The 25,055-nt window shown below is 48.6% G+C and overlaps 1 protein-coding gene across 1 annotated transcript in view; it reads left to right on the top strand.

The window, feature by feature from the left end:
• BSN (bassoon presynaptic cytomatrix protein) overlaps positions 1-24,617 on the top strand; it is a 232,903-nt gene extending 208,286 nt beyond the window's left edge. Inside the window, exons 6-12 of the mRNA XM_051986526.1 lie at positions 6,200-8,390; positions 8,659-9,491; positions 10,692-10,791; positions 11,403-11,543; positions 12,269-12,323; positions 13,054-13,150; positions 18,825-24,617. Coding sequence (XP_051842486.1) covers positions 6,200-8,390; positions 8,659-9,491; positions 10,692-10,791; positions 11,403-11,543; positions 12,269-12,309 — 3,306 coding nt within the window. The 3' untranslated portion in view covers positions 12,310-12,323; positions 13,054-13,150; positions 18,825-24,617. The remainder of the gene's footprint in view (positions 1-6,199; positions 8,391-8,658; positions 9,492-10,691; positions 10,792-11,402; positions 11,544-12,268; positions 12,324-13,053; positions 13,151-18,824) is intronic.
• Positions 24,618-25,055: the final 438 nt, after the last annotated feature.

Genomic DNA, 25,055 nt, shown 5'->3' with positions numbered 1-25,055 from the left:
TGAGCAAATGAGATAAGAGAGCAACAGGCCTGAAGACAGTTTAAAGAAAATAGGATCGTTGTGGTTGAAGGGATTGGGAAGGGCTTTCTGGAAGAGGTGATATCTGGGCTAGACCTCTGAGGAAGAGAAAGAAAGATCTTGGCAGAAATGAAGAAGCATTTTCCAAGCATGGAGGATGAATGACCTACGCAAATGCATAGAAGGATGTAAAGAGACAGCTAGTGGTCCAGTTTGTCTAGAATACTGAGTATGTGAAGGAACTGAAAAGGTAGCCTAGAGTACCTAGCAGAGGGCTGAAAATGCCGAGAAGTTAGTATCTTGCCACATATATAATCAAAAACACTGTGGACTTTTCTTGGAGGAACAACCTGACCAGATCAAATGAAAGTTGGAATGGAGAAAAAAGAGATTCAAGGCAGGAAAACCAGTTAAGAGATTCTTATAATATTCTGGATTAAGAGACAATAGTCTGGATTAAGAGAACGTGGACTAGGGTGATGGCACAAATGGAGAAAAGTAGTGGAGAAAAGTAGTCAAATGCAAGAGAGATTGCAAAGGCAGAATTCACAGGGCTTAGCAGCTGTTTGGTTTTAGAAAGATATAGAAAAGGGGAGAGTCAAAGGAACTCCAAGATTTTAAGCCTGAGGAAGTAGAAAATTAATTAATTTTGTTATCAACACAAAGAGGGAAGTTTGGAGGAATACCAAGTAAAGATGACAATCCCTGTTTGGAGCATGTCGACTTTGAACTGTTAGTACAGCAGTAGGTAGAGATGTCCAGCAGGCAGCTGAAAATGACTGCAGAATCATGATGACTAATTTTGACTAATTAACTCTTTAAAGAAGAGATAGGAAAAGCCATCTCTCTCACCTTCACTCCTTTGTGGAAATGAGGGAGCACTGACATGGAATATATTGCATATAAGACTTTTTTGATAGATAGTTTAGTTTTATGGAACTTTTCTTCTTTTCTTCATACCTTCTCTCTTCTTGAGAGATGGTCCTCAGGATGACAGGAGAGGGAGGGAAACATAGACGGTGTAAAACCCAAAGATCCCAATACTATTTTAAATTTAAAATTAGTTGAGCTGGTGTGCAAAGGAGAAGGCTGACCTGTAAATAAAGATTTGGAAGTCATCTGCATAGAGGTGATAATCAAAGCTGTGGGTGTTGATTAATTCATCAAGGAAGATGGTAGAGAGGCCTGCCAAAGATAGGCACACCAAGGGGAGAGAAAGAACCAAGCCACAAAAGGAGGGGTCAGCCAAGTAGGAGAATCAAGAGAAAAACAGTGTCGAAGAAGCCCAGAGAGGAGACTGTAGCAAAAAGAGATTGAACTATGGCTTCAAATGCTACAAAAGATCAAAGTGAACATTGGAAAATCCATTGGATTGGTGGTGTTTTTCTTTTAATTTTATCTTCTTTTCATTTATGTTTCTTATTTTGATATCATTTTCATTTCTCAGTATTTCTTTTTCTCCTATCTTATGTAGTAAGCCATCTCTTAGAACAAAGATTAAAAAAGAAAGAAGAGGAAAAACAACATGATTCATAAAGCAATGTGTTTTTAAAAGTTCATATATATGTATAACCAGAAAAATATTAAAAAAAGAAAGAAAGAAAGAGGAGGGAAAAAAACAAAATGAACTAACATCTTAATGGTATATGAAGAGTCTGGGCAATATATTAATAGCTAGCATTTACATAGTGCTTTAAGGTTTGCAAAGCACTTTACAAATATTCTCTCACCCCCAACAACACTGGGTATTGTTCCTGTTTTACAGAGAGGTGAAGTGACTTGCTCAGGATCATACAGCTAATAAGTATTTCAGGTGGGATTTGAACTTGTCTAGTGCTGACTGCAGGCCCAGTGTCTCTAATATTTCATCATCACAGACCTCAATGATGAAGAGAAGAAGAGGCCATGTCCTTATCCCATTCTAATTCCACAGCATCAACATACTTTGGTCACTATCCAGCACTTTCCGATTGATTGGACTTGGAAATTCAGGAGTCTTTTGTTGCCTTGGAGAGAAGCCTTCAGAGAGGAATAAGGATGCCATATCCCAGGAGGTTGAGCAGGTGCTGAGGATGTAGAGAAAGGAGGTGTTAGTGATTATTTCTTGAAGTTTCACCAGAAGAGAAAATAAAGGATGATCCTCTTCTTGATTTGGCAGAGCCAAAGGAAGGTGTTTTGGTCCTTGTGTCTGTTGTTGTTTAGAACTGAGAAGACTAGAGACAGCTAGATGGTGCAGTGGATAGAGCACAGCCAGCCCAATCAGGAAGATGTGACTTCAAATGCAGCCTCAGACTCTTTACACTTACTAGTGTGACTCTGGACAAGTCATTACCCCCAGTTGCCTCAAGGGAAAAAAAAAAATCAAGGAACTAGAAAGACCTAAGCAGATTTTTAGGAAAAAACAGATCATATGAGAGATAGAATGCTAGGAGGAGAAGGTCCCCAAAGACACAGAAAGAGATTGGACCAAGCCCCTCAAAAGAGGTTCCAGGGGCAGCTAAATGGCATAGTGGATAGAGCAGTAGCCCAGGAATCAGGAGGACCTGAGTTCAAATTTGGCCTCAGTCATTTAACACTTACTAATTGTGTGAGCCTAGGCAACTCACTTAATTCTGATTGCCTTACACCTCCCCCACCACACACACAAAAAAAAAGTAAAAAAAAAAAAAAAGTGACCTCAGGTCTAATAATAATAATAATAAATGCTAATGCTATTAATACTATTATTTTGACCTGTACCCAAACTCTGAGACAGAAATTCCTTTTCTTTAACCATTTCTTTAGTAATACATACGTGTAAGAAAGATCTCTGATTTTATAAGCAAGGACAATTCCTAGTGTGGGAAAAACTTTCTACTGACCCAGATCACACTCTTCTCTGACTTCATAGAGAAATCACTAGTTATGTGAGGCACAGAGAGGACTAGCAATTTGTCCAGGACACACAGCCAGTAAGCATCAGAAATATAGTACAAAGCCAGGTCTTTTTAGTTCCAGCCTGGCACCATAGCCACTACACCAAGAGTTTTTAATCTGGGGCCCACAGACCCTTTGACATATAGAAGGGCATCCATGAACTTGGATGAGGAAAGAAAGCATATCCTTATTTTCACTAATTTCTATATGGAACTGAACATTTCCTTGAATTATTTAAAATCACAATTCTGAGAAGAGGTCCATAGGCTCACCAGACTGCCGAAGGGGTCTGAGGCACGAAACAGATTAAGCACCCCTGCCTTACACCATTCTGCTTTTGTTAATATATTCCCTGTAAAAATAGGTTTTAAATCTTAGCCAGGGCTTGAAGTCAAGCTCTTTTGCAGATGACACCCTTTTCCCTTTTTGCAAAATTGGGATATTTTCCCCTTCTCTAAATCAAATGAGATAATATTTGTTAAAAAGCCTTAGCACCGTGCTTGGCACATAGTAGGTGCTATGTAAATACTTATTCCCTTTCTTCCCTTCTCTTCTCCAATTCTTTGGTGCTTGTTTCATTCTCCATGATCTTCCAAAGCCCACTGGCCTCAGCTCAGCAGTCACATCTGCCATTTCTTTCAATACTTTAGGCCTATGATTTAAATTTACCGGCATTACCTAGGTACCTTATTACTGCCTCCTCATTTCTCTTGGGTTTCAGTTTCCTATTAACCATTTAGTGGCCCTATCTCCTTCTTTTATTCTATTCTGTTCTGGAAGAAAGGAAGAAATAAATAAGTAAAGAGAAAAGAAAGAAGAGAGGGAGGGAAGGAATGAAGGAGGGAAGGAGGGAGGGAAAGAAGAGAGAAAAGGGAAGAAGGAAGAAATTCCTTTTTCTTTTTCTCATATTAATATTCCTTACTAGCCTCAACTCATCTTGAGCTTTAGTATCTTATTAGTGACAATATTTTTATTGGACTATGTTGTGCTTTTAGAGTCATCCTTCATTCCCCTACTCTTCCTAAACATGTTTTAAATTGGGGATTGAATAAGGGAGCTCCCTGTGCATCCACATCCTTATCTTGGGGCAGCAGTTTCTTTTCTTTGTCATTGGAGTATTTCTGTTTCCATTTTCCATAGCTAGGAAGCTCTGGAAACTCATTTGTGGAAATCCTTGCCCTTAGCCTAGATAGTTCATCCTCTTTTACTCATTTGCTCTTTTATTCACTTTTACTCATTAGCCTTATTGATCTCTCATCCCTGGCTTAAAGGACTAAGTTCCTGAACTTCTCTCTATTGTACTTTATTTCTTTCAGTCTTTTTCCTGGCTGCTGCCATAATGTCAGTGCCGAGTTCTGACATTCCCTCAAAGGCACACAGACTTGGAAAACAAAAGGGATGTTTAGCTTTTCCTCTGAAATGGCAGGAAAGAAGGACAGAGTGGGTGGAAAAACAGCTAAAGGTGGAGACTCTTCTCCCCTCCTAGTTGGCCTCCCTCAAAGAGGCTGGGAGCTCAAACAGCATTTCCAAGCAAGGAAGTCCAAGAGAAATCTGGCCAAGGGTCCCTGCCTGCGGCTGAAAGCAGCAAATCCTACTTTTTGCCTTCTCACTTTGAAAATGGTACACATTTTATCTCTGTAATCATGGTGCATTTTTCCCCCAGTTCCATATGGTGAAAAATCTTCAGCAGATGTCTCCTCCATCTCCTTCCCACTCATACCTCCTTTTGAGACAGTGACAGCCTATCTAGGGCCCCCATACTCTGCCTTGCTTAGCCTGACCACAGCCCAAGGGAAGTTGACATTTGAGTTCACAGATTGGGAAAAGGACCCTTTCTGGGACCAGAGCCATCAGTAGGGGATGATAAATTGGGGTGATCACCCTTGGGACTGTGCTTGGGGTTGGGGGAGGGTGGTACCTAGCTCTGCAGTGACTCAGGGAGCAGGTGGGAGGAATAGATGGCATTACCAGCTGGTGCAAAAAAAGACCTGGCATTCGGCATGTAGCCCCTTCCTTCTCTTACCCCCCAACCCCCTATCACCAAGGCAACGGGGGGAACAGAGCTTAGGGCCACGTGTCTGGCAGCACCTCCCATCCCTCTTACTCAGTTTGCCCTCTTCCTTCCCTCTCGTGTCTGTTTCCATGCCAAGGAGATACTCATTGGCTTTTCATTATAATCTGGGTCACCTGAACACCAATCTAGGAGAGAATTTCACCCCAGTGATCAGGGCCGCTGATGTGCTGGCCACCATGGAAGTTTGGTTTAGGGATAGTGGTCCCCAGGGGACCAAGCTCTGGAAGAGAGGAGGGAGGCGGCCTTCTGCACCAGCAGAGATATCTTGACTTAGGTTTCCCACCAGCCCCATGTAGACATCACGTGCCGATTACGGCGCTCCGAATGGCCCCGATTCTCTGCCCCTCGTTGTTGCAGTCAGGGCTGTGAGGTTCTGCAGGTACAGCTCCTCACACAGCAGCTGACTGGGCGACTCGGCCCGGAGCTCTCCTGGCAGCGCTTGCCCTGTGCGGGCAGCGACGGGATGGGCCCGAAGTTCCCTTGTCTGAGATCTCATCCTCAAGTCTCCCCCTCTCTGGGAACCACTATGGACGGAAATTCTCCCAAGAGCACATGGAGCCCTGCCTCTCGCTCACTTCTTTTCTGGCCCAGGCCTCCTCCCTTTGGCTCGTGTAGCGTGGTCATCCTCTTTATGACCAGCTCAGAAAGGAGAGTTCGCTGGCACTTAGTGACCAGCCCAGCTCAGCCGTGTAAACTTGTGGAGGCAATGCAGTTTAATGGTCGTAGAGGGAGAACAAATTCTGCATAACATTACCGCCACTTATCAGTTAGACCACCCCAAACGAGTACCTTTTCTCTAAACCTTAGCTTGTCCATCCGTAAAGTGGGAGTGATAAAACTTGCACCTCATAGGTATGACACGAGAATGATGTTTTTTAGTCTTAAGGGATGGAAGCTGGAAGATCTTTAGTTCAACTTCAATTTATAGATGGGAAAACTGGGCCCCAGAAATGGGTCAGGACTTTCTTTAAGTCAGAGACTAAGCTGGGAATAGAGCCTGGTCTTCCCTCATTCAGAGCACTGTTCCCCCCAGACCCCTTCTTGCCTCTGATGGATGAGGAAAGCCTTTCTTAGGGCTGAGTGTTTATTAAGGATCAACATGATAATGACGAAGATCATTCTAATGTTTCTATCTCTGGCGCATAAACCCTCTCAGTTCTCACCTCTGGACCTCTTTCCTTTGCTCCTTAGATGTCAGCATTTCAGGCCAACACCCTCATTCGAAAGGTGAAGCGGACGCTGCCCAGCCCCCCTCCAGAGGAGGCTCACATGCCCCTCCCAAGCCAGGCGCATTCCCAGATGTACATGGCTAGCCTCCTGCAGAAGGGCCTGGCGGGGCCCCCCGTCCAGGTGACCAAAGCCAGCCTGCTCAAGGAGCTGGACCGCGACCTCAAGCTGGTGGAGCACGAGTCCACCAAGCTGAGGAAGAAGCAGGCCGAGCTGGATGAGGAGGAGAAGGAGATCGACGCTAAGCTGAAGTACCTGGAGTTGGGGATCACTCAGAGGAAGGGGTCCCTGATGAAGGAACGCGTTGGCCGGGACTACCCCTATCTCCGGTGCCTTGGGGAAAACCGCGACTACATGTCGGATAGCGAACTCAACAACTTGCGACTCACGGGCTACGAGAGCGGGGCCGTCCACGTGAGACCCAGCACAGCTCTGACCAATCAGTATCCTGACTTTTCAGCTGCTCAGTACACCTCGGCCTCCTCCTACCCTCCTTATCAGTACCCGCCGGGACAGGGTCCTCCCCCCGCCCCCCCAGCCTTCCAGCACAGTCGCTTCCAGCCTCCCCAGTACCCCGTGGGTAGCGCCGGCCCTCCTCCCAATGCCTTCCAGCCCACCCAGGTACCTGCCTACCCAGCTCAGAGCACATACCCAGCACCTGCTTTCCCTCCAAGTACAGGCTACCCTCCTGAACATGGTCTCCAGGGCCAGCAGAACTTCCGTCCCGCTCCCCACTACCAGCCCCAGACCACTTACCCAGGCCAAATTCCCCACCCTGCCCCTCAAAACGCCCTCTTCCCGGAGCCAGCCGATAGTCACGCCGCCCATCAGAAGCCAAGGCAGACCTCACTCGCTGACTTGGAACAGAAGGTCCCTACAAACTATGAAGTGATTGCCGCCCCCCCAACGGCAATGTCTTCGGCCCCTTCGGAGCCCACGTACAGTGCGCCGGCGGTGACCAGCAGCTACGACCAGTACAAGGCTCCGGAGCCCCCCCGACCCGGGGACCGAAGCGGCGTGAGCCAGAGCCCCGGGCCCCCTTACTCTTCCGAATCTCTGTACACCAACCTGGAGCAGAACATTCCTCGGAACTACGTGATGATCGACGACATCAGTGAGCTGACCAAAGACAGCGCGCCCTCGGCCGGGGAGGGCCAGAAGCCGGAGCCGCGGCCCCCAAGCATGAACGGGCGCCACCTGAAGGACAAGAGCGACCTGGGAGAGCCCGAGGGCCCCGGGGGTCCCTGCTGCTACTCCAAAGGGGAGGAAGAGTCTGAGGAGGATGTATATGATCACCATGGCTCTGACCACCGAGGGAAGAGCAGCTATCACCGGAGCTCAGAGAGCGAGGGGAGGATTTCGGGCAGCGCCGGGGGCTCCTCCTACTACTACGGGGACAGCGACTATCGGCACTCCTCTCGGCCCGAGAAGCACGGCTCCGGCCTGGCAGGGCCCAAGCACTCCTCCAAGAGCCTGGCCCCGGCCGTCATCTCGTCCAAGCGCAGCAAGCACCGCAAGCAGGGCATGGAGCAGAAGATCTCTAAGTTCTCCCCGATAGAAGAGGCCAAAGATGTGGAGTCCGACCTGGCCTCCTACCCCTCTGCGCCCTCCGTCAGCAGCAGCATGTCCTCCCGAGGGAAGAAGTTTCAAGACGAGATCACCTACGGCCTTAAGAAGAACGTGTATGAGCAGCAGAAATACTACGGGGTGTCCAGCAGGGACCCGATGGAGGACGAGGACCGAGCCTACGGCGGCAGGTCCAGGGCCGGCTACGGCAGCGACAAGGCCAGCCACGACATGAGCGCCCGGGCCAAGGCCTACGAGCGCGAGCGGGACGGCATGGAGAGGCTCCCGAAGGGCAGCTCCAAGCCGTCGTCCCTGAGCATGTCCCAGAGCCGGGGGCGGCCCCCCATGCGCAGCCAGGCCTCTGAGGAGGAGAGCCCCATCAGTCCTCTGGGAAGGTCTGTGGGAGGGGGCCGCTCCTCGGGGGGGCCGCTCCCTCCCGGCGCCGGCGACGGCTGCTCCCCGTTCTGCTCCAGTCACTCCCTGCCCGACGTCCAGGAACACATCAAGGACGTGCCACGGACACACTCGTACAAGCACGAGGAGGGCTACAACCTGGACGATTCCCACTGTGTGGTTTCCGACAGTGAAGGTAACGGCTCCCCTTGGTGATTTCTGACAGCGCATGCTCAGAGCTCTCGTCCCACTGTCGGCGCGGCCGGCATCGCGTCCGTGTGCGTCCCGTGTCCTCCGGGGGTCTCTGCGGGGGGGCCGAGGCTGGGGCGGGCGGGCGCTGGCTTTTCTTTTCTGCATGTGGTGAGCTGCTTGCGTTCTTTCGTTTCATTGCATGGCTTCAGCCTGGCCTCCGTTCCCGGTGCCCGAGCGAGAGATTGACTGTGATCTGTTTTTGGTTTCTGAAGCTTATCACTTGGGTCAGGAGGAGACGGACTGGTTTGATAAGCCCCGAGAATCCCGTTCAGAGAGGCTCCGACATCATGGGGGCCACTCTTCCTCTTCCCAGAAAAGACCCCCTGTCAAACACACTTACCATGACTACGACGAGCCCCCCGAGGAGGACCTGTGGCCGCACGACGAAGGACCGCAGGGCCGCCATTCTTCCAAAGAGCATCGGCACCACGGGGACTATGGCCGGCACTCGGCGGGGCCTTCCTCCTCACGCCACCAGGGCGAGGAGCCTTCTCGGAGGAGCTCAAAGCCACACCCCCGAGACTCGGGCCGCCACGAGGGCAGACCACACTCCCAGCCGTCTTCCCAGAAGAAGGCACAGCAGGCCGACCCCAGGGGGCAGCCGTCCTACCCCAGCTCTCAGTCGGAATACTCGCAGCCATCCCGCCAGTCAGCGGCCTACCACCATCCCTCGGAGCCCAAAAAGGCTCAGCGGCCCATGCAGTCCGGCCCCTCGGCCCAGCCATCCAAGGCCGAGCCTCTGGCCCACCCGCAGCCGCAGCAGACCAGGCAGCCTCAGGCAGGGCCTTCCCAGCAGCAGCTGCCTCCGCAGTCCTCCCGGCAGCAGCAGTCCCGCCAGGCCCCGCCACAGCAGCAGCCGACGGGCCACGGGCCGCAACCGGCTCCATCTCAGATGCAGCAGATGCCGTCCCAAGCCCGGCATCAGCAGCAGCAGGGGATCCTGGGACAGCCTTCCTCCCGGGGCCAACAGCCCCAGGCCGCTCAGCAGGCCGGCAAGCCAGGGCCGGGCCATCCCCCATCGGCGGGTACCCAGCCTGCAGGCCCAGTGAGTATGACTCGGGGTGGGTGGGTCCTCCATCTCTCCCCTCCCTCCAAGCTGGCTGCCAGGTACAGCCAACCGGCAGCGGGGCAGGGTCTGCACAGCCATTGGAGTCCCGGGAAGTGGAGGCCAGTGGTAGGTGTCCTCAGGGTCTAGGGGAAGTTGGATGGGAGAGACAGTCCAGCATCCCAGGTGATTAACCTAATAGCGCCTGGGGAAGCCCCTTTCCCAGGGGAGCAACTTCAGAAGCCTTGAGGAAGCCTGCTTCTTAACATGGGGCCACAAAGACAAGCCATCTGGCCGAGAGAGCGCCGTCTTGCTGGTAGGCAAGGGCAGGATGAGTTGGAGGAGGCCCAGTGTGAACTGGACACAAAACAACTTCTGCTTGCTGTGAAAGCCATACGCTGTGAACCACTTTCAAGTGCCTTCGGGATCAGTGTGCCTCTGACCCTTGGCTTAAGCTCTCTCCTATGAGGGAGGGAACTTCAAAGCCCAAAGCATAGACACCCATAGACTAGAGCTGGAAGAGACTTAAGAGATCACAGTTTTGTTCTTGCCTTTCACAGTTCAAGAAACAGGCCCAGAGACATTATTACATCATCTTCATAAGATTTAGAGCTGGAGAGCCCCTAAAAGCTCGGTAGTCCTACCCCCATGAGATCATAAATGGGAAAAGTGAGGCCCCAGAGAGAACCCCACATTTTAAACAGGCTCCATTTGAACGTCCCTGTTGAAAACTAAGGTCCCATTGGGCTTATGACCCAGACTGGGTGGTTCTGACAGGTTTCCTCAGCAGAATCTACCATAAAGGTAGACCCAGGGCTTCTTTAACTTCTCCGGCCTGGGGGGGAATGGACTTACCAAGCTACTTCTTGGGCTTTTCCCAGGAGTCCAGGCCAACCTCAGCCATCCTGGGCCCTGCCCTAGTAGGCTTTCCTACTCTCTACCTTAGGAATTAATTGTCCCACCTTGTCCTATTAATGCCTGTGTAGTTCCCTCTCAGCCTCCATCTTTTCCTGAGAGAACCACTGCACTAGAATTCAGAGGGGGGTCCGTCCTTGCCCCTTTTCTCTTCACTGACCACTCCTGGGGTGAAGGTCTGCTCCTGAGCTCTGGGCGGAGTCCAGGCCTAAATGACCAGGGGATGGGAGGAAAGGGAGGGAGAGAAAGGATGTGTCCTAACCAAGGGGCCCATTGATCTTGCAGCTGAAAGCCGAGCAGCTGGACAGCTCCAAACCCCCAGCCAAAGTGCAGCAGCAGCAGCAGCAGCCGGGGAGAGCCCAGCCACAAGGGGCTACCACTGCAGGTGAGACTTGGGCAGCCCCAGGCAACGCCGTCTCTGACCCGAACCTGACCCACTTCTCTCTGTGTGACCAGAGCACAAACCCTCCTGTCCTTGGGCATCTCCTTGTCCGTCTCGAGCCCAGGGTTGGAGGGGACCATAAGCAGACCAGGCTGCCACTACAGAAAGTAGCACAGGGCAAGAATCCTAAAGTACTGTCTGGAAGCTTTACCCGGGTGGGATTCAGGAGTGTGCTCCTTCCTAATCTCTTTCCTCCTCTCCTCACCTCCCCATTTTCTCCTCACATTTTGGTTTTCTTTCATTGTTCTCTCCCTTATCTTCTTTCTCCTCTTCCTCCTCCATCCTTTTCTTTTCCCCCTCCTATTCACCTCCTTTTTTTCTGTCATCATATTCCATATCCTCATCTCCCCATCTGGTCAGGTTTGGAAACACAGAGCCCTTCGTAAGGGTTATCTCTAATATCCGAGGAGCCTCCCTGTCTCAAGGAGGGAAAAGGGAAAGCTAAGACCATATGGCCTGTGCAGGGTATCCAGGCATGCTACTGATGTTGTGGTCCTCCACCAGAGGCCAGTGGATGGTTTGTCATCAACTGAGATTTTGGATTTCTTCCGTAGGTGCAAAAGTGGGAGCAAAGCCTGGAGGAGTCCCACCAGCATCAGGAGCTCCCACGGGTCAGCCTGGGGCTGATGGAGAAAGTGTGTTCTCCAAAATCCTCCCTGGAGGGGCAGCAGAACAAGCAGGCAAATTGACGGAAGGTATAGCCTGGACTCTCAAAGACATACTTAATAGTCTAATTCCACCTTCCAGGACTTAGAGATAGAAGACCCAAGCTTCAGCCTTCATTTCATTGCAGTTTTCCTAGTTGGTCCTGAGACTTAGGGGTGCTTTTTCTGTCATCACCAAAATCCACTGGGTCTCTGGCAGTGGGTCTGGGATTCTCCAACTGCACCATGGCCCACCAGATTCAGAATGTTAGGGCCCAAAAAGGCTAGCTCAAATCTGCATCTCCCCTCTGCCTCCTCCCCTCACAGTCCCACATTTAGATGGTCTGGTTCTAGCCCCAACAGTAAAAAGTAGGATGTGAGGGCCTGCTAGCTAAGAAAGTAGAACATACTTCCCTTCCAGCTGCAGCCCCCATCTTGGACAGAACGTATGTATGTGTGTACATGTGCATACTCCAGGGGTAAAAGGCCAAGCCTGTAGGAATAGGATAGTCAGGCTGAGAAAGGATATTGGGCAAATGCTGGATGAATTATGTGAACCCAAGCTGAGAAAGAGGGAGTGGGGAGAGAGCCTGGGAGAGAGCTGGAAGAGGAATCGGGCTGTTGTGCAGGGATGGTTGAGTTACACAGAAGGGAAGGCTAAGGAGCCTCATCCCTTCTGAGAGAAGCAGTTTTCCATGACTGCTTGGTGCCCCCAGAGGCTCCCCAGAGAGTCAGATTCACCTCCCCAAAGCTCCTCTTTTCTTTGTATTTCACAGCTGTGTCTGCTTTTGGAAAGAAATTTTCTTCATTCTGGTGATCCTGTGCTGTGGGGTGAGTAGATACCCCTGGAGGGTGACTGGAATTGTCCCCTAGAGAGGAAGAACCCGATTTGAGGATATCCTACCCTCCTCTCCCCGCTAGGTTTTGGCCCAAGTTAGGCCTCAGTAATCTGGGGAGACGAGTTCCTAGTCCAATACAGCCCTTTTCTGCTCCAGGTCTCGTCCTGTCTGGTAGGACAAGCCTGTCTGACCAGCAGAAAATGGACTCCACTCTCCTGCCCAGAGGAGAGGGGAAGAAGCTAGGGGAAGCCTTCCAGAGCCCTGCATTGGCCCCACACAGACACCTCTTACACATCGGACTATCAGAAGCATCTGTGGAAGAGGCTAATGTCTGTATTCAAGAAATGTAGTCACTATTCAACATCCGATTGGGCTCGCAGCCATCCCCAATAACCCAGATTTTCAAAGCCCCCAGCCCTGGCCCCAAGAAAAAAGGATCCAACCAAAAAAGAGAGATCTCCATTGTGAAAGCTCTAGGCTGTTGAACAGGCAGTCGTCCATCCTGTTTCCTCAAGTTCTATAGTCAACACGGCACCTAGAAGCTACAATGATTCTAATTGCCTTTCCTCTTCCCTTTCTTTGTCTCTGACCTCCCTGTCTCTCTTCTTTTATCTCTTCTTGGCCTGACTATGCTCCCTTTCTTTCCACCGGGTTATTTCTGATCTGCTTCTTCCTCTGATTCTGGGTTCTTCCTGATCCCTTACTCTTTAACTCTCCCAAAGATATTTTGGAAGATGAATGGAGATAAAGTCATTCCTGTGGAAAAACCTATGAAGAAACTAATGGATTTCACCACAGCCTAGGACTCTGCGTATAACAGTAAGTACACTGCCTGAGGTCTTGGGGTACAGGGAATCACAGTGGCCTAGATTTATTTTGAGTAGGAAGGGATCTTAGATATTTTCTAGTCCAACACTTTCCTTTTACAAATGAGGCTTGGAGAGACTCAATGACTTGCCTGAAGTCACATGTACTTAGCAGCTGAGTCACATTCAAGTCTTTTCCATTTTTCCATTGAATAAGGTCCATAGATTGGAGCTGAGTTTTAGGGTTTTTTTTAAATTTGGAGCTGTTTTTCTCCTTGAGCATGTTCTCATTCCCATGAGTCTCTGCGGTCACAGAATTGCTTCATCAATAAACACATATTAAGCACCTTCTAGGAGCAAGACCCTGAGTTCAGCACTTGAGATATAAAGGTAGACAATGGGATAGATCCTACCCCCAAGAAGGCCAGACAAGCACAAAGCACAGAAAGCCATCCATCTTGGACCAATATGACCTGACAAAGACAAAAGAGATTTGAGGTGGAGCCACCGAACTGGTACTGCCCAACAGGGATGGGTAAAATGGACTTCATGAGCAACCAGTGTCTTTCACAGAGTAGGTACTTAATAAGTGTGCTTTGAATACAATAGAATAAATAATAACTGAAGAAATGACTGAAATTTGGGGAATGAGTTGCCATATAATGTAGAGAAGCCTTCAAATGTCATAAGGGGCTGGAGAATACATACCCAGAGCTCAAGGGAAAAATGGCTCTCCCTGGAGAATTTCTCACCAACCATAATATATTAAGCAGGCAGGATTGTGATAGAAGCAGTGATGTATGGGGAAACAGCTCTTGAAGCTAAAGTCCCAATGTCTCAGGGCTAAATAGTATCATTTCCCTCTAAAACTACGAGGGATGTTCCTGATCTGCTGGACCTTCTATTTTGGATGAAGGATCCTATGCTCCTTCCTACACCTCTCTCCTCTCATTGTTCTTGTGGCCTGCTATCTCTCTTCATCTTCTCCTTTTCCTAGCCCTACACCTGAAGAAGTATCCTTAGGGAATTATAATAATCCTGAGCTATGAGACCTTGGATCATAAAAAGACAGATGTTGGAATGAAAATTGTAGAAGTGGTATCAACATAATTGACCGTATCAATAACAGACCTAACAGAAATCATATGATTATCTCAATAGATGCAGAAAAATCTTTTGACAAAATACAGTATCCATTCCTATTAAAACCATTAGAGAGCACTGGGAATAAATGGAGTTTATCTTAAAATAATAAGCATCCTGTAAAATCATCAGCAAGCATTATATGCAATGGGGAGAAGCTACAAGCCTTCCCAATAAGATCAGGTGTGAAACAAGAATGTCCATTGTCACCACTATTAGTCACTATCGGACTAGAAATGTAAACGTTAGCAGTAAGAGAAGAAAAAGAAACGGAAGGAAAATATAGAAGTCAATTACCCTGAATCCATAGATGAGGTAAAGTGGTGCAGTAGAAAATAAAGTATTCCTTATTCTACCCAGTCTGTAGGGTTAAGGGAGGGGATGGGAGCTAACTGGTGCTAGTTAATTGATTTGTTCCCTCACACACCCCATTTTTTAGAATCATAGAATGGCAAAACTAGAAGGGATCTCAGGGGTCATCTTGCCCACCCCCTCGTTTAACAAGAGAAGGAAACTAGGCATAGAATGGTTATGTCTCATACCCAGAGGTTTCCTCTTGATACTGGACATATGACTAATCAGTGCCAGAGCCAGGATCCTAGGCTTCTGATCCAAGGCCATCTCTTTCTGATAGTTCCTTAGAGTGAGGAGCTGAGTTCCTTAGAGTTCAGCTCCTCACCTTTCGCTCTGACTTCCCCCCTGCTCACTCTGAGTCATTTATCAGCCATTGAATGTGGTTTTTTGTCCTACCTGACACCTGGAGTAGAAGAAGGAACATGGTGGCTGTGAGGGCTTGATGAGGAATGACCCCTTTCTGCCAGTCTTTGCCTTTGCAGCTGGGCCATCTGCCTGTTATGTGTGTGTTCTAGGTTTGTCAGGCAGGACATATCCAACCTGACATCTTCTAATGTAATGGGGGACTGCCAATGAAGGCGCCCTCCTAAGAGAGCTTGAATACCTGGTGGTCCTTCTTCAGGGCCAGCTTCTTTGTTTTGCATGCCCATGAGCCAGCTCCCCACCACCCAGGAGGGGCCTCTGCACAAGTGCCCGGTTCTGAGCCCTCGTTGGCCAGTGAGCAGGAGTGCATCATGCCATGCTTAACCTACCCATAGTGTCTGACTCACAAATGACCGACAGCCCCTGGAGTAGACAATGCAAGTCAGATTCAGCAAGCTGGATGGATTCTTGGAGGGTCATCTAGCCCAGACTCTTCATTTGGCAGTTGGGGAAACTGAGACCAATATCCTTTTGTTCTTGATGCTAGATACCAGCACCTTGCCTGGGCAGTATGACCTTTCTCCAACTTATAAATGAAAGCATGTTCCTTAATGTCTTTTCTGTTCCCTCTTCCTCCTCCCCTTGCTTCTCTGTGGTCTCTCTCTTTTCCCGTCTTCCTCTTCTTTCCTTCCTTCCTTTCTTCATTATTAGTTCCTTTGTGCTTAGTTGAACTTGCCTGCATTACCTTTCTCTTGCAGTGAGGATTTGTAGGACCCTGGGACGGGGGGATCCCTAGCATTTGTGGCAGGGCCTCCCACTCCCTCCCCAATACAATCAGCTCTGGGCGTTTCTCCGGTACAGAATCCATGGGGATGTACACCTGAGTCCACAGAGAAGAGAGTAGCCCTTGGAGCCTGACATCTGGCAGTGGCATGGACTACTCACCCGTGAAACACAGGGCAGCCTTGGTACAGCCCAGCAGGAAGGGTAGCGTCCCCCAAGGCTGCCCCTGCAATCTGGGCCCTGCCCTCTGGCTTCCACCCCTTTGCCTGACCCCACCTACTAGGGTGTCTCTGTCCTTGGAGGGGGCCTTGTTGGGACATGGGCACCCTATTTCCTTGAGGTCAAGGGGAAGTGGTACCCAAAGGTCTTCATCACTCAGCTGGTGGGAGACACCTTTCCAATCTATCTCTGGAATTATTCAGCCCACAGGATGAATGTCAGCAGACACTGGACAGGAAGGGGGTTCTCCTGAGAATGATCCTGGAAGAAAGTGTCTGTTTCCACATGATCCTCACCTTAAACCAGATAAAGAGGCATCTCTGGCCAGAGAACCCCACACAGCCCTGAGTCTGGGAGGAGGCCCAGAGCAAGGAAAGGCCTTGGGAAGTTCCCACGATGGAGCTCATAGGAGTTAGAGCTGGAAGGAATCTTAGCGGTCATCTTGTCTGGCATTTTACAGTCAGGGAAATTCGGGCACAGGTGAAGGGCATGCCCATGGCCCAGGCAGTCAGAGCTGGGATTTGAGCCCCTTGCCCTCATTCCCAATACAGTGCTTCCTCCACCCCACCACAGGAATGTCTGGCACTCACAATTGGCAGGTCCTCCTGGCACGCCGGAAATGCCTGATGAGCCGCAGAATTAGTTGAGTATAAAATAAAAGAGCAGTCGTGTTTCACGTGATGAATTTGTTGTTGCATGTTATTTTAGTAACATTTTCAGGCTGAACACCTCAAGGGAAATGTGATGGAGAAAGAGAGTAACAGAAGAAGCATAGACTAGCGATAGACCAGCCACAGACCAGAGCACAGAGGCAAATCACGGTCCTGGGTTGGATGCCTGTGCTGCCATTCTGGTTTGCACCTGCCCATGTTTCACAGAGAGCCACTGTGGTGGGACAAGAATCAATTCACCAAGTAAAGCCTCCCCAGCATAGAAAGCAAAGGCCCTTTCCCCATCCCTTATCCCAAGAACTGGTTATTAAATATTTTGCCACACACTCCTGCATACATATGCATATACATATATCACATTTATGTATAACATATGTTCAATATTTTATGATATAAGTCAGGCAGCCATACCAAAAGCATTTTTGCACCAATCCAGTCCCCAAAGCGGCTTGAGTTCAGGATGTCTCAGTGGAGTCTAAGCATTCTGGCAGGTTTTCTGACAGGGAAGGCAGCTGAGGAGTACACTAGGTGGGAGGGCCTCTGGAATCTGGAGAGATCTGACTTCTACTGGTTATGGAATGACAGAAGAAACCAGCCGGCACCCAGGAAGCAGTTTCCTCTGAGATTTAGTAGAAAGTTCTTGCCACAGTGGAAGAGTATAAGAAGGGGACAGAGAGGACAGCCTGGCCTGGGACGGGCTCTGCCTCCCTGGCCTTTCCACCTGCCAGAATTCCTAGGCTTCCCTGAGTCGGGCTCAGGCCTATATCTGTGGGCCATCTGACATGCAGCACTGACTGACCATAGGACTAGTGTATGCTAGTAAAATGTTTAATAATAGGTTCCCTGAATTTTTTCAAGTACCCATAATGTTCTTAAGTTTCCTTTGGATTTTGTCCGTCTTTCTCGTCTAGAAAATCAATGCAACAATAAATTGAATCCTGATTTGTAGCATTTGCCAATTTCTGAGGTGTAAATGCTCATGCTGAAAATTTAATTTAACCATTTTCCTCCGGCATTCTCCCGGGTATTTGGCACTGGAAGCACCGGGTATTTTTCAGAGGACAGTCTGCCCAGCACAGAGTCAGCCTCTGCCCCAGTTTCCTGAGAAGGGTTCCAACATGATCACGCTTTGGGGTTCCTGGCTCCTCTTGGGATCAGGGACGTTTCTGACACATCCAAGGCATAAAAAGGTTCTCAGTGTCTCTTGATCTCCTTTCTTTCTTCTCTGCCCCTTGTGGATTGCCAGTTTTTGATACAGAGGACGGAAGTGGTAGCAGTGCTAGGGGGGTAAGGTGGACCTGGGGGCAGTGATGATGGATGCGTGAGACACACACCTCCACTTAATGTGTTTGAGGGTAAGGAAGCTGTCCTTGGACATGGGGCTGGATGATATGGGAAACACTGCCTTTCTGCCCTCACAGCCTTTCAGTGAGACCTGGAGCAGTAAACCCTGGATGAGAACACTCAACCTGTTACAAATAACCTACTATTTACCTGGGAAATACCAGGGCCCAAGAGCAATTGGGGCAGCCTCTAGCAGCAAATCCTCTCAACCCCAAGTACTATCTTTTCTGAACCAGAAAATCAATCTTATCATATCTGTGAGCAGTAGATGGAAACCTAATCAGTGTTAGGCCAAAAGAGTGACCCCTTGGGATCCCTTCCTTCTCAGATACTGTACAAAGTGGTGCTCATTACCAGCAAGGGTTTGTAGGGAGGTAGTTTCATAGAAGGAGTTTTCACCCACAAGGGCTTGAACTAACTACCTGGTTCCTCTGCAATTTCTGATCTTTCTAGAAGGGACTAATTCTTCTCTTTTTCTTTTCATTTCTGTTATAAATTTGGGAATCTTAAGTTAATGCAATTCTTGGAGACAGCGGAGCAGTGCATGATGGGAACTGGTGTATAAGGGAGCAAAAAGATTGGCATGAATGAAAAATAGCCATCCACTGTTCTTACCAAAATAACCAACTCTCCTTCCTTCTTTCCTTCCTTCCTTCCTTTCTTCCTTCCTCCCTCCCTCCCTTCCTTCTTTCCTTCCTTCCTTCCTTCCTTCCTTCCTTCCTTCCTTCCTTCCTTCCTTCCTTCCTTCCTTCCTTCCTTCCTTCCTTCCTTCCTTCCTTCCTTCTTCCCTTTTCCTTTTTCTCTTCCAAGCATCTGAACTCATGGCAAACCCTAGGCTCAGTGACAAAACAGGACACAGTGGATACTTTTCCAGCTGGAGCCACCAGAGTGAGGCATCTGCCCGGAAGCCCCCCCAAGCAGTGTCTCCCTCAGAACTGCTCTCCAAAGACAATGTCTATAGTGACTCCTCGTCCCCTCTGGTGAGCAGTGGCTACAACAAGCCGCAGTCATTCTTGAGGAGACTTTTCTTGAGGAAAACTTGCCAAAGGTCCTGGTTGGGACTGTCCAGAAGCTTGGGGTTGCCACTTTGCCCTTGGAGAAGACTCTTGAACCTCCAAAGGCAGTGCCCCTGCCCAGCGTTCCCCCTTGCCAAGTGGAGCCTTGAGCAGGACCCAGGGGCCTTTCCTTCAGGGTTATACACAGAGTTCCAGCTCATGCCGACTGGGACTTCTTCACTCCGGGGCCTTCAAAGGTTTTTCCACAGCCTTGGAGATGGGCTTTGAGTTGAGGGCTGGGAGCCGAGTGCTCCATTTCCTTCACATTCCAGTTGGCCCCACAGCTCCCTCTGCGGGCACCCTGTCATTGGTGATGGAACGTGTGCAGCGAGGGACCTGTGGGATATAGAGAACTTTAAAAAAAAAAAAAAACACTAGGACCTAACACTGTTTCATTATTGAAATACGAGGCCATAGGACTCTGCAAGGCAGCATGTGCACTGGCTGGCTTTTCCCCAGACAGATGGTGGCAGTCCAAGCGTGTCTGCCAGCCACCTTGAAGCCATCACCAAGCCATTGTGAGACATCCAAGTGGCAAAGCTTTCATAACAACCATCTCCTTATTTTGCCTATGCCTGAAGATTTCTTTTTATTTCAAAAGCAGCCTTAACCATTCCAATTTTATTTACTTGTATACCTCATAAGCATTTTTCTTTCATTTTTCTTTCCTCCTCTTCCCTATCTCCCCAACACACTTTTCTTTTTTTAACTCCTTCCTCCTTTTCTCTGTACCTGGTAATCACGGGGTGTCCTCTGTAGAAGCAATAGAGTGCAGTAGGCTACAAGAGCCCCACGAGGAGGTGGGATGACATCAGGAGAGGTCGCCTCTGCCATTCTCCTTCCTCTTACTGTGCAATTCAAGTCCTTCTTAAGCCATTACCGGTGGGCGTGCTCAGAAATTTAAAAACAAAAAAAACAAAAACAAAACAAAACAAAAAAAAAAGGAAGCCCATGTGGTTTGAGTTGCCATTGTGAAGTTCCTAGAACCTCTGAGATGGGAAGCGAGAGGGAGCCACAGTCAGCAACCAGTGAGCCCAGGGTGGGGGTGTCCTGGTTGTCACCAGCCGCTCTCGCCTCAACAGTGTTCCAGACAACCTACCCGATGGTCCCATACATTGGAGCTTCCCTTCAACCTGAGCAACAGCAACAAGTCTCATTTCTAACGTTCTATGCAATGAAATACAAAAAACAAAAAAAAAAACAAAAAAAAATTTAAAAAAACAGAACACACTACACCTGTTAATATTTAACAAACTAAATGTTATGTATAAGAATTTAATTGCAAATGTGCTATGGAGAAACTGGATGGATATGTTTCTAGCTAACACCTGTGTGTGTGAAGTTTTCAATTTGTGGCATGTTCGACCCACATGAAGGACGCGTCGTTGCCAAAGGGTGACCATGCTGCTGTTACTGTCTCCTGTCCTAGAGTAGAGCATGGCTTGCTACCTCTTTGCACGAATTCATCTACTTTAAATGCTTGCCGTACTTTGCTCGGGGTTCTTTTTGCCTCAGTCCCTCGCCTATACTCAGATGCTTCTTGTCGGCATATGCACTTGTTACAGAAGGACTGTCCGTGCTAACGGGAGAGGTGCCTCTAGTCTGGAGAGAGGAGAGAGAGAGGTCCTGTGCCCTCCCCCCTCAGGCTGACCTGTGCCCCTTCCCACAGACCCCACGTCCTGGCGTGGACAGGGGACTCCCTCCCCCCAATTTCCTTCCAGATCAGAGGAGTTAGAATGGGAAAAGGCCTTTGAGAAAAATCTGACCCAACCCTTCCCTTCCCCTTTTAAAGTAAGATGTGTCGGCTGAGGGCCAGAGAGAGTAGGCAATAACCTGACCAAAGTCACCCAGGAAGTAAATAGTAACGGTGGGCTATGAGTCCTCAGATTCCATAGTCACTACCCTTCTCACTTGACCAGTCTTCCTAAAGACCCCTGCTATCACCCCTCCACACACGGACCATATCCCCAGTGTCTGTAGCAGAGCCTTGAAATGGAGGAGACTTTTAAAAAAATTTCAGAAGCGAGTTTGAGCAGTCTCAGATGTCTGCTATAGAATTTCTGTCTTTAAATTAGATTACCTTACTTCTCTTGGCCTGAAGGATTGTGTCCAGGGCTTAGAAAACTGGTCTGTTCAGGGTCAACTGGAGCCCTCAGCCTCTGTGAAACTCAAAGCCCAACACAGCTATGTTGGCCCGGGGCTTTGGGGAGGCCTGGAAGCCCATTTTTCAAGAGATGGATTGGATACCCATAGGCTCTGGATTAAAAGTTAAAAGGTTGTTTTATTGCTTGTTTGTTATACTTTGGTTTTACCTGTGCTGCTCAGTCCTCTGAGTAAAGCGTGCCATTCCTGAAAGGGAACGGAGCAGCTAAGACGCTCAAGTGAGTACAAAATCAAAGATTGATGTTTTTTACCTAGAGGAAGGGCTAGGACTCAGGAATCAGAGCACCAGCCCTGAAGTCAGGAGTACCTGAGTTCAAATCTTGCCTCAGACACTTAACACTTCCTAGCTGTGTGACTCTGGGCAAGTCATTTAACCCCAATTTCCTCAGGGGAAAAAAAAAAGAATTGGAGGCTTCCTTTCTTAGTTTTGATCAAAGAGAGATTTTCTAGGAACTTTAAAGATTAAAAAAAAAAAAAAAAACTTTCAAAGACTGTAGAAAGAAAAAGGGCCCAGAATGGGGGGCAGGGATGAATAATCCTAGACATTTCTGAAGACCAGTGTAGGAGTTGCCGACCTTTGGGAATGAAACAAAGACTGATTGGCAAGGGACATGCAAACTACCTGTCTGGGACACGTGAGAGTTTCTGGACTGGTGAGGTGCCAAGCTTTTTCCTTCCCTACACCACCATATCTAAGGTATCACTGACTTCCACCATGCCTTGGGAAGTTCCCAGTGGGCCTGGGCACATCAAAGGCATTGAGCCCATAGCCTAGCCTTTTTCCAGAGCTGTTTGGGTTCAGGTACCATGTATTTCTTAAGGATTCCCATTTTTCTCGACAGGTCTAGGAGTCAGGAGGGGAGACCTCTCTGTGTCATTTTTCTGTCAGAGACTCCATCCCCCTTGCCTGGAGCCTCATTTTGTTCTAGTTTTCTCCAAGAAGAGGTCCCTCTGTGTCCAGAAAAGTCTTGGTGGGTTATCCCAAGAACTTCCAGAGTTTAACTCATCTCACAGGGCTAGGCTTCTTAGCTGCCATTTAAGTGGAAGGGACCTTCCTAAGCCCCAAGTTAGCAGGGACAAAAGCCTGAGAAAAGACTACTTCTTAATGGGAGTGAATGAAACATTATGAGGTGAGGGAAGGCAATGGGGAAAGGGCCCTGCTTTCGCCATATCTTCATTCTCACCAGAGATAGACAAGATGGTCCTTGATGGCCTTAGGATAATATGCAAGTGACTCATGTGGCAAGCACTTCCTGGTCTGTATATTGACCAGCCAGCGTTCTTGTTAGATGGCCTGCCCTACTGTTGGAGACTGCTATTTGCAATGGCAACTGCCTTTTACTTGATTCTCCTCATTGAACTATGGAATGTGATGGAATGAAATAAGCATTTATTAAGCGCTGACTATGTGCGTGTTCACAAATATCCCATTTGTAACAATACCTCTCGCTGACACGGCCTCTTCGGAGGAGCTCAGCTCACCTTGTATGTATGATCTTTTCTAATTGTGTGTGTAAAGGAGGGGAGAGGAAGTGTCACTCCCTGCTTTCCTGATGAGAAAGCCGAGGCAGAGGGGTTCAGGTACTTGACCGGACCACACTTCAAGGTACGAGCAGAGGGCTCCTTTCTGTGATAAGTCCTTGCCCTCTGACTTAGCGTCCTCATCCAGCCGGACCATGTGTGAAGTTAGTCTCTCCCCCGAACTTTCTGAGAGCTTCCTGAGCTCCTCGATGCCTCCAGAGACCTCTCTGGTCCCCAATTAGAGCCCTTTCTGTGGCCATGATAAGGGACGTCCACTTTGGACTTTGGACACTTGGGATGGAAGTGCTCAGCACAACTGTAGATTGCTAAGTCCTTCGAAGACCCCAGGCCCACGGGAGAGCTCACCACATGGAGCCAAGAGCACTAGAGATGGCCCGTAGAGGGGGTAGGGAAAACAAGGGGGAGGGAGGGCTCTGGATCTTTTCTGCTTAGTGGGGAGAGGTGCAGGGGGCTTCCACACATACTTTATTTGTCCTGGGGGCTCTGTCCACCAGCAGAAAGCTAGCACACTCTCCATACTTTGCCTTTGACAGTCCTGGAGGTTACCTCCATCAGGCAGCTTCCTCTTGGAAAGCACACATGCTCACCACAGCCCTTTCATCAATATCTTCTCCCTTTTGACCTCTCTCCAACTCCAGAGGCAATCACAGCTTTAGATCTGGAAGGGGCTTTAATAATCCTCTGAACCAACTCCGTGTTGCAAATTGGTAAACTGAGGCTGAGAGAACTGACATGTGACCTGAAAACATGAAGTCAGTTGGTGGCAGACTTGGAACTAAGACCCAGGGTCCCTGACTTCCAATCTAGTAATATATATATATTATATGCCTGTGTGCGTGTATGTGTGTGTATATAGATATATTCACTCTGCACTGCCTCAGAGAGGGAGACAATGTGAGCTTCTCTGCTCAGTTGCTGCCCTTGAAGGGCAGGCTATCTGATTGCTTAAGAACATTTAGAACCAAACTAAAGGTGAGGATTTGAAGATATCCAGTTAGCTCTGGAGCCCCCAGCGTCTCCAAAGCAGTGACCTCCCCTTCAGGCATCCCCAGAATGGCCAGTATTTCCCAGGGAGCCGCTGGCTTGACAAGTGCATACAGTCCGACATCCTCCCGAGCCCTGCCCCACCCCGGAGTCTCTCTTGGGGTCACCAAGACCTTCCCTCTCCATTCCTGGCATGTAAATACATTGTATAGTGTGTAAACCTCGTGTGGCAAAGAACAAAACTCAAAAACTCGTGTTGGGGGCCCGCTTCCCAGCGCCAGCACACCTTTTGCTTTGATGTACAAAAAGAGAAAGCCAATACTTTAATGGGTGTGTGTGTGTGTGTGTGTGTGTGTGTGTGTGTGTACAGGAGAGTGAGGAGAGTGTGTTTGAGGGAGAGAGACTGTCTCATTTAGCCCTTGGGATTGAAACCCATACCTCTTCTGCCTTCCCTCCGACCTTCCCTTCTCTCTTCCCTCAGGTCTTCTCTCTCCTCTCCTTTCCCAAGGTATAGGAGTCATCTGTAGAGTTCTTATGGTTTTCCTCAGCCCCTTTCACCCGAGGGCTTCCTCGCCTTTCTCGGGCTATTCCATTTTGGGGTGAGGGTTTTTGTTGTTGTTGATGGGGCCGGGGTGGGGGTGGGAGGGGTTGTACAAAGTCAAACCAACAAGTTTACAGTTGTAAGTGCAATGACCTAAGTCCTCTATCTGAACATTGTAAATTGTGTGTCTGTCCTGCTGCGCCCTGTGAGAACTCGTAGTATTTCAATGTACCGCCTTCTGTATTGTGACTCAGTATGAGATATTGCCCCTACAAGGTATTTCTGTGATAACAGAATAAAAGGACTTGATATAAAGCATGGGTCGGCTCCTGCATTGTTCCTGTTTACTGGAGTGGTGGAATCCAAGAAGCAATTTGCAATAGCAATTTTTTAAATTTTACATTTAATATTTTATTTTTCCCAGTTACATGGAAAATAATTTTTAATATTTGCTTTTATAACTTTCTCTCCCTCCCCACCTCACTCCCCACTGAGAAGGCATTTGTGAAATTATGCAAAACATTCCATAAAAATCATGTTATGAAAGAAAACAGATTCTCACTCCCCCCAAAAAAACTCAAGAAAAATAAAGTACCCCCAAAAATATGCTTCCATCAGAATTCAGATTCAGATTCAATCAGTTCTTTCTCTGAGTATGGATAGTATTTTTCATCATAAATCCTTCAGAGTAATTTTAGATCATTGTTGAAATACTAAATAAAAGCAGCAAACATAAATGTCCACAAAAGTTGTTTG

This window comes from Antechinus flavipes, chromosome 1 (assembly GCF_016432865.1).
Source record: "Antechinus flavipes isolate AdamAnt ecotype Samford, QLD, Australia chromosome 1, AdamAnt_v2, whole genome shotgun sequence".
NCBI lineage: Eukaryota > Metazoa > Chordata > Mammalia > Dasyuromorphia > Dasyuridae > Antechinus > Antechinus flavipes.
The sequence above is the reverse complement of the archived record's forward strand: the minus strand, read 5'-3'. Positions and strand labels throughout refer to the sequence as shown.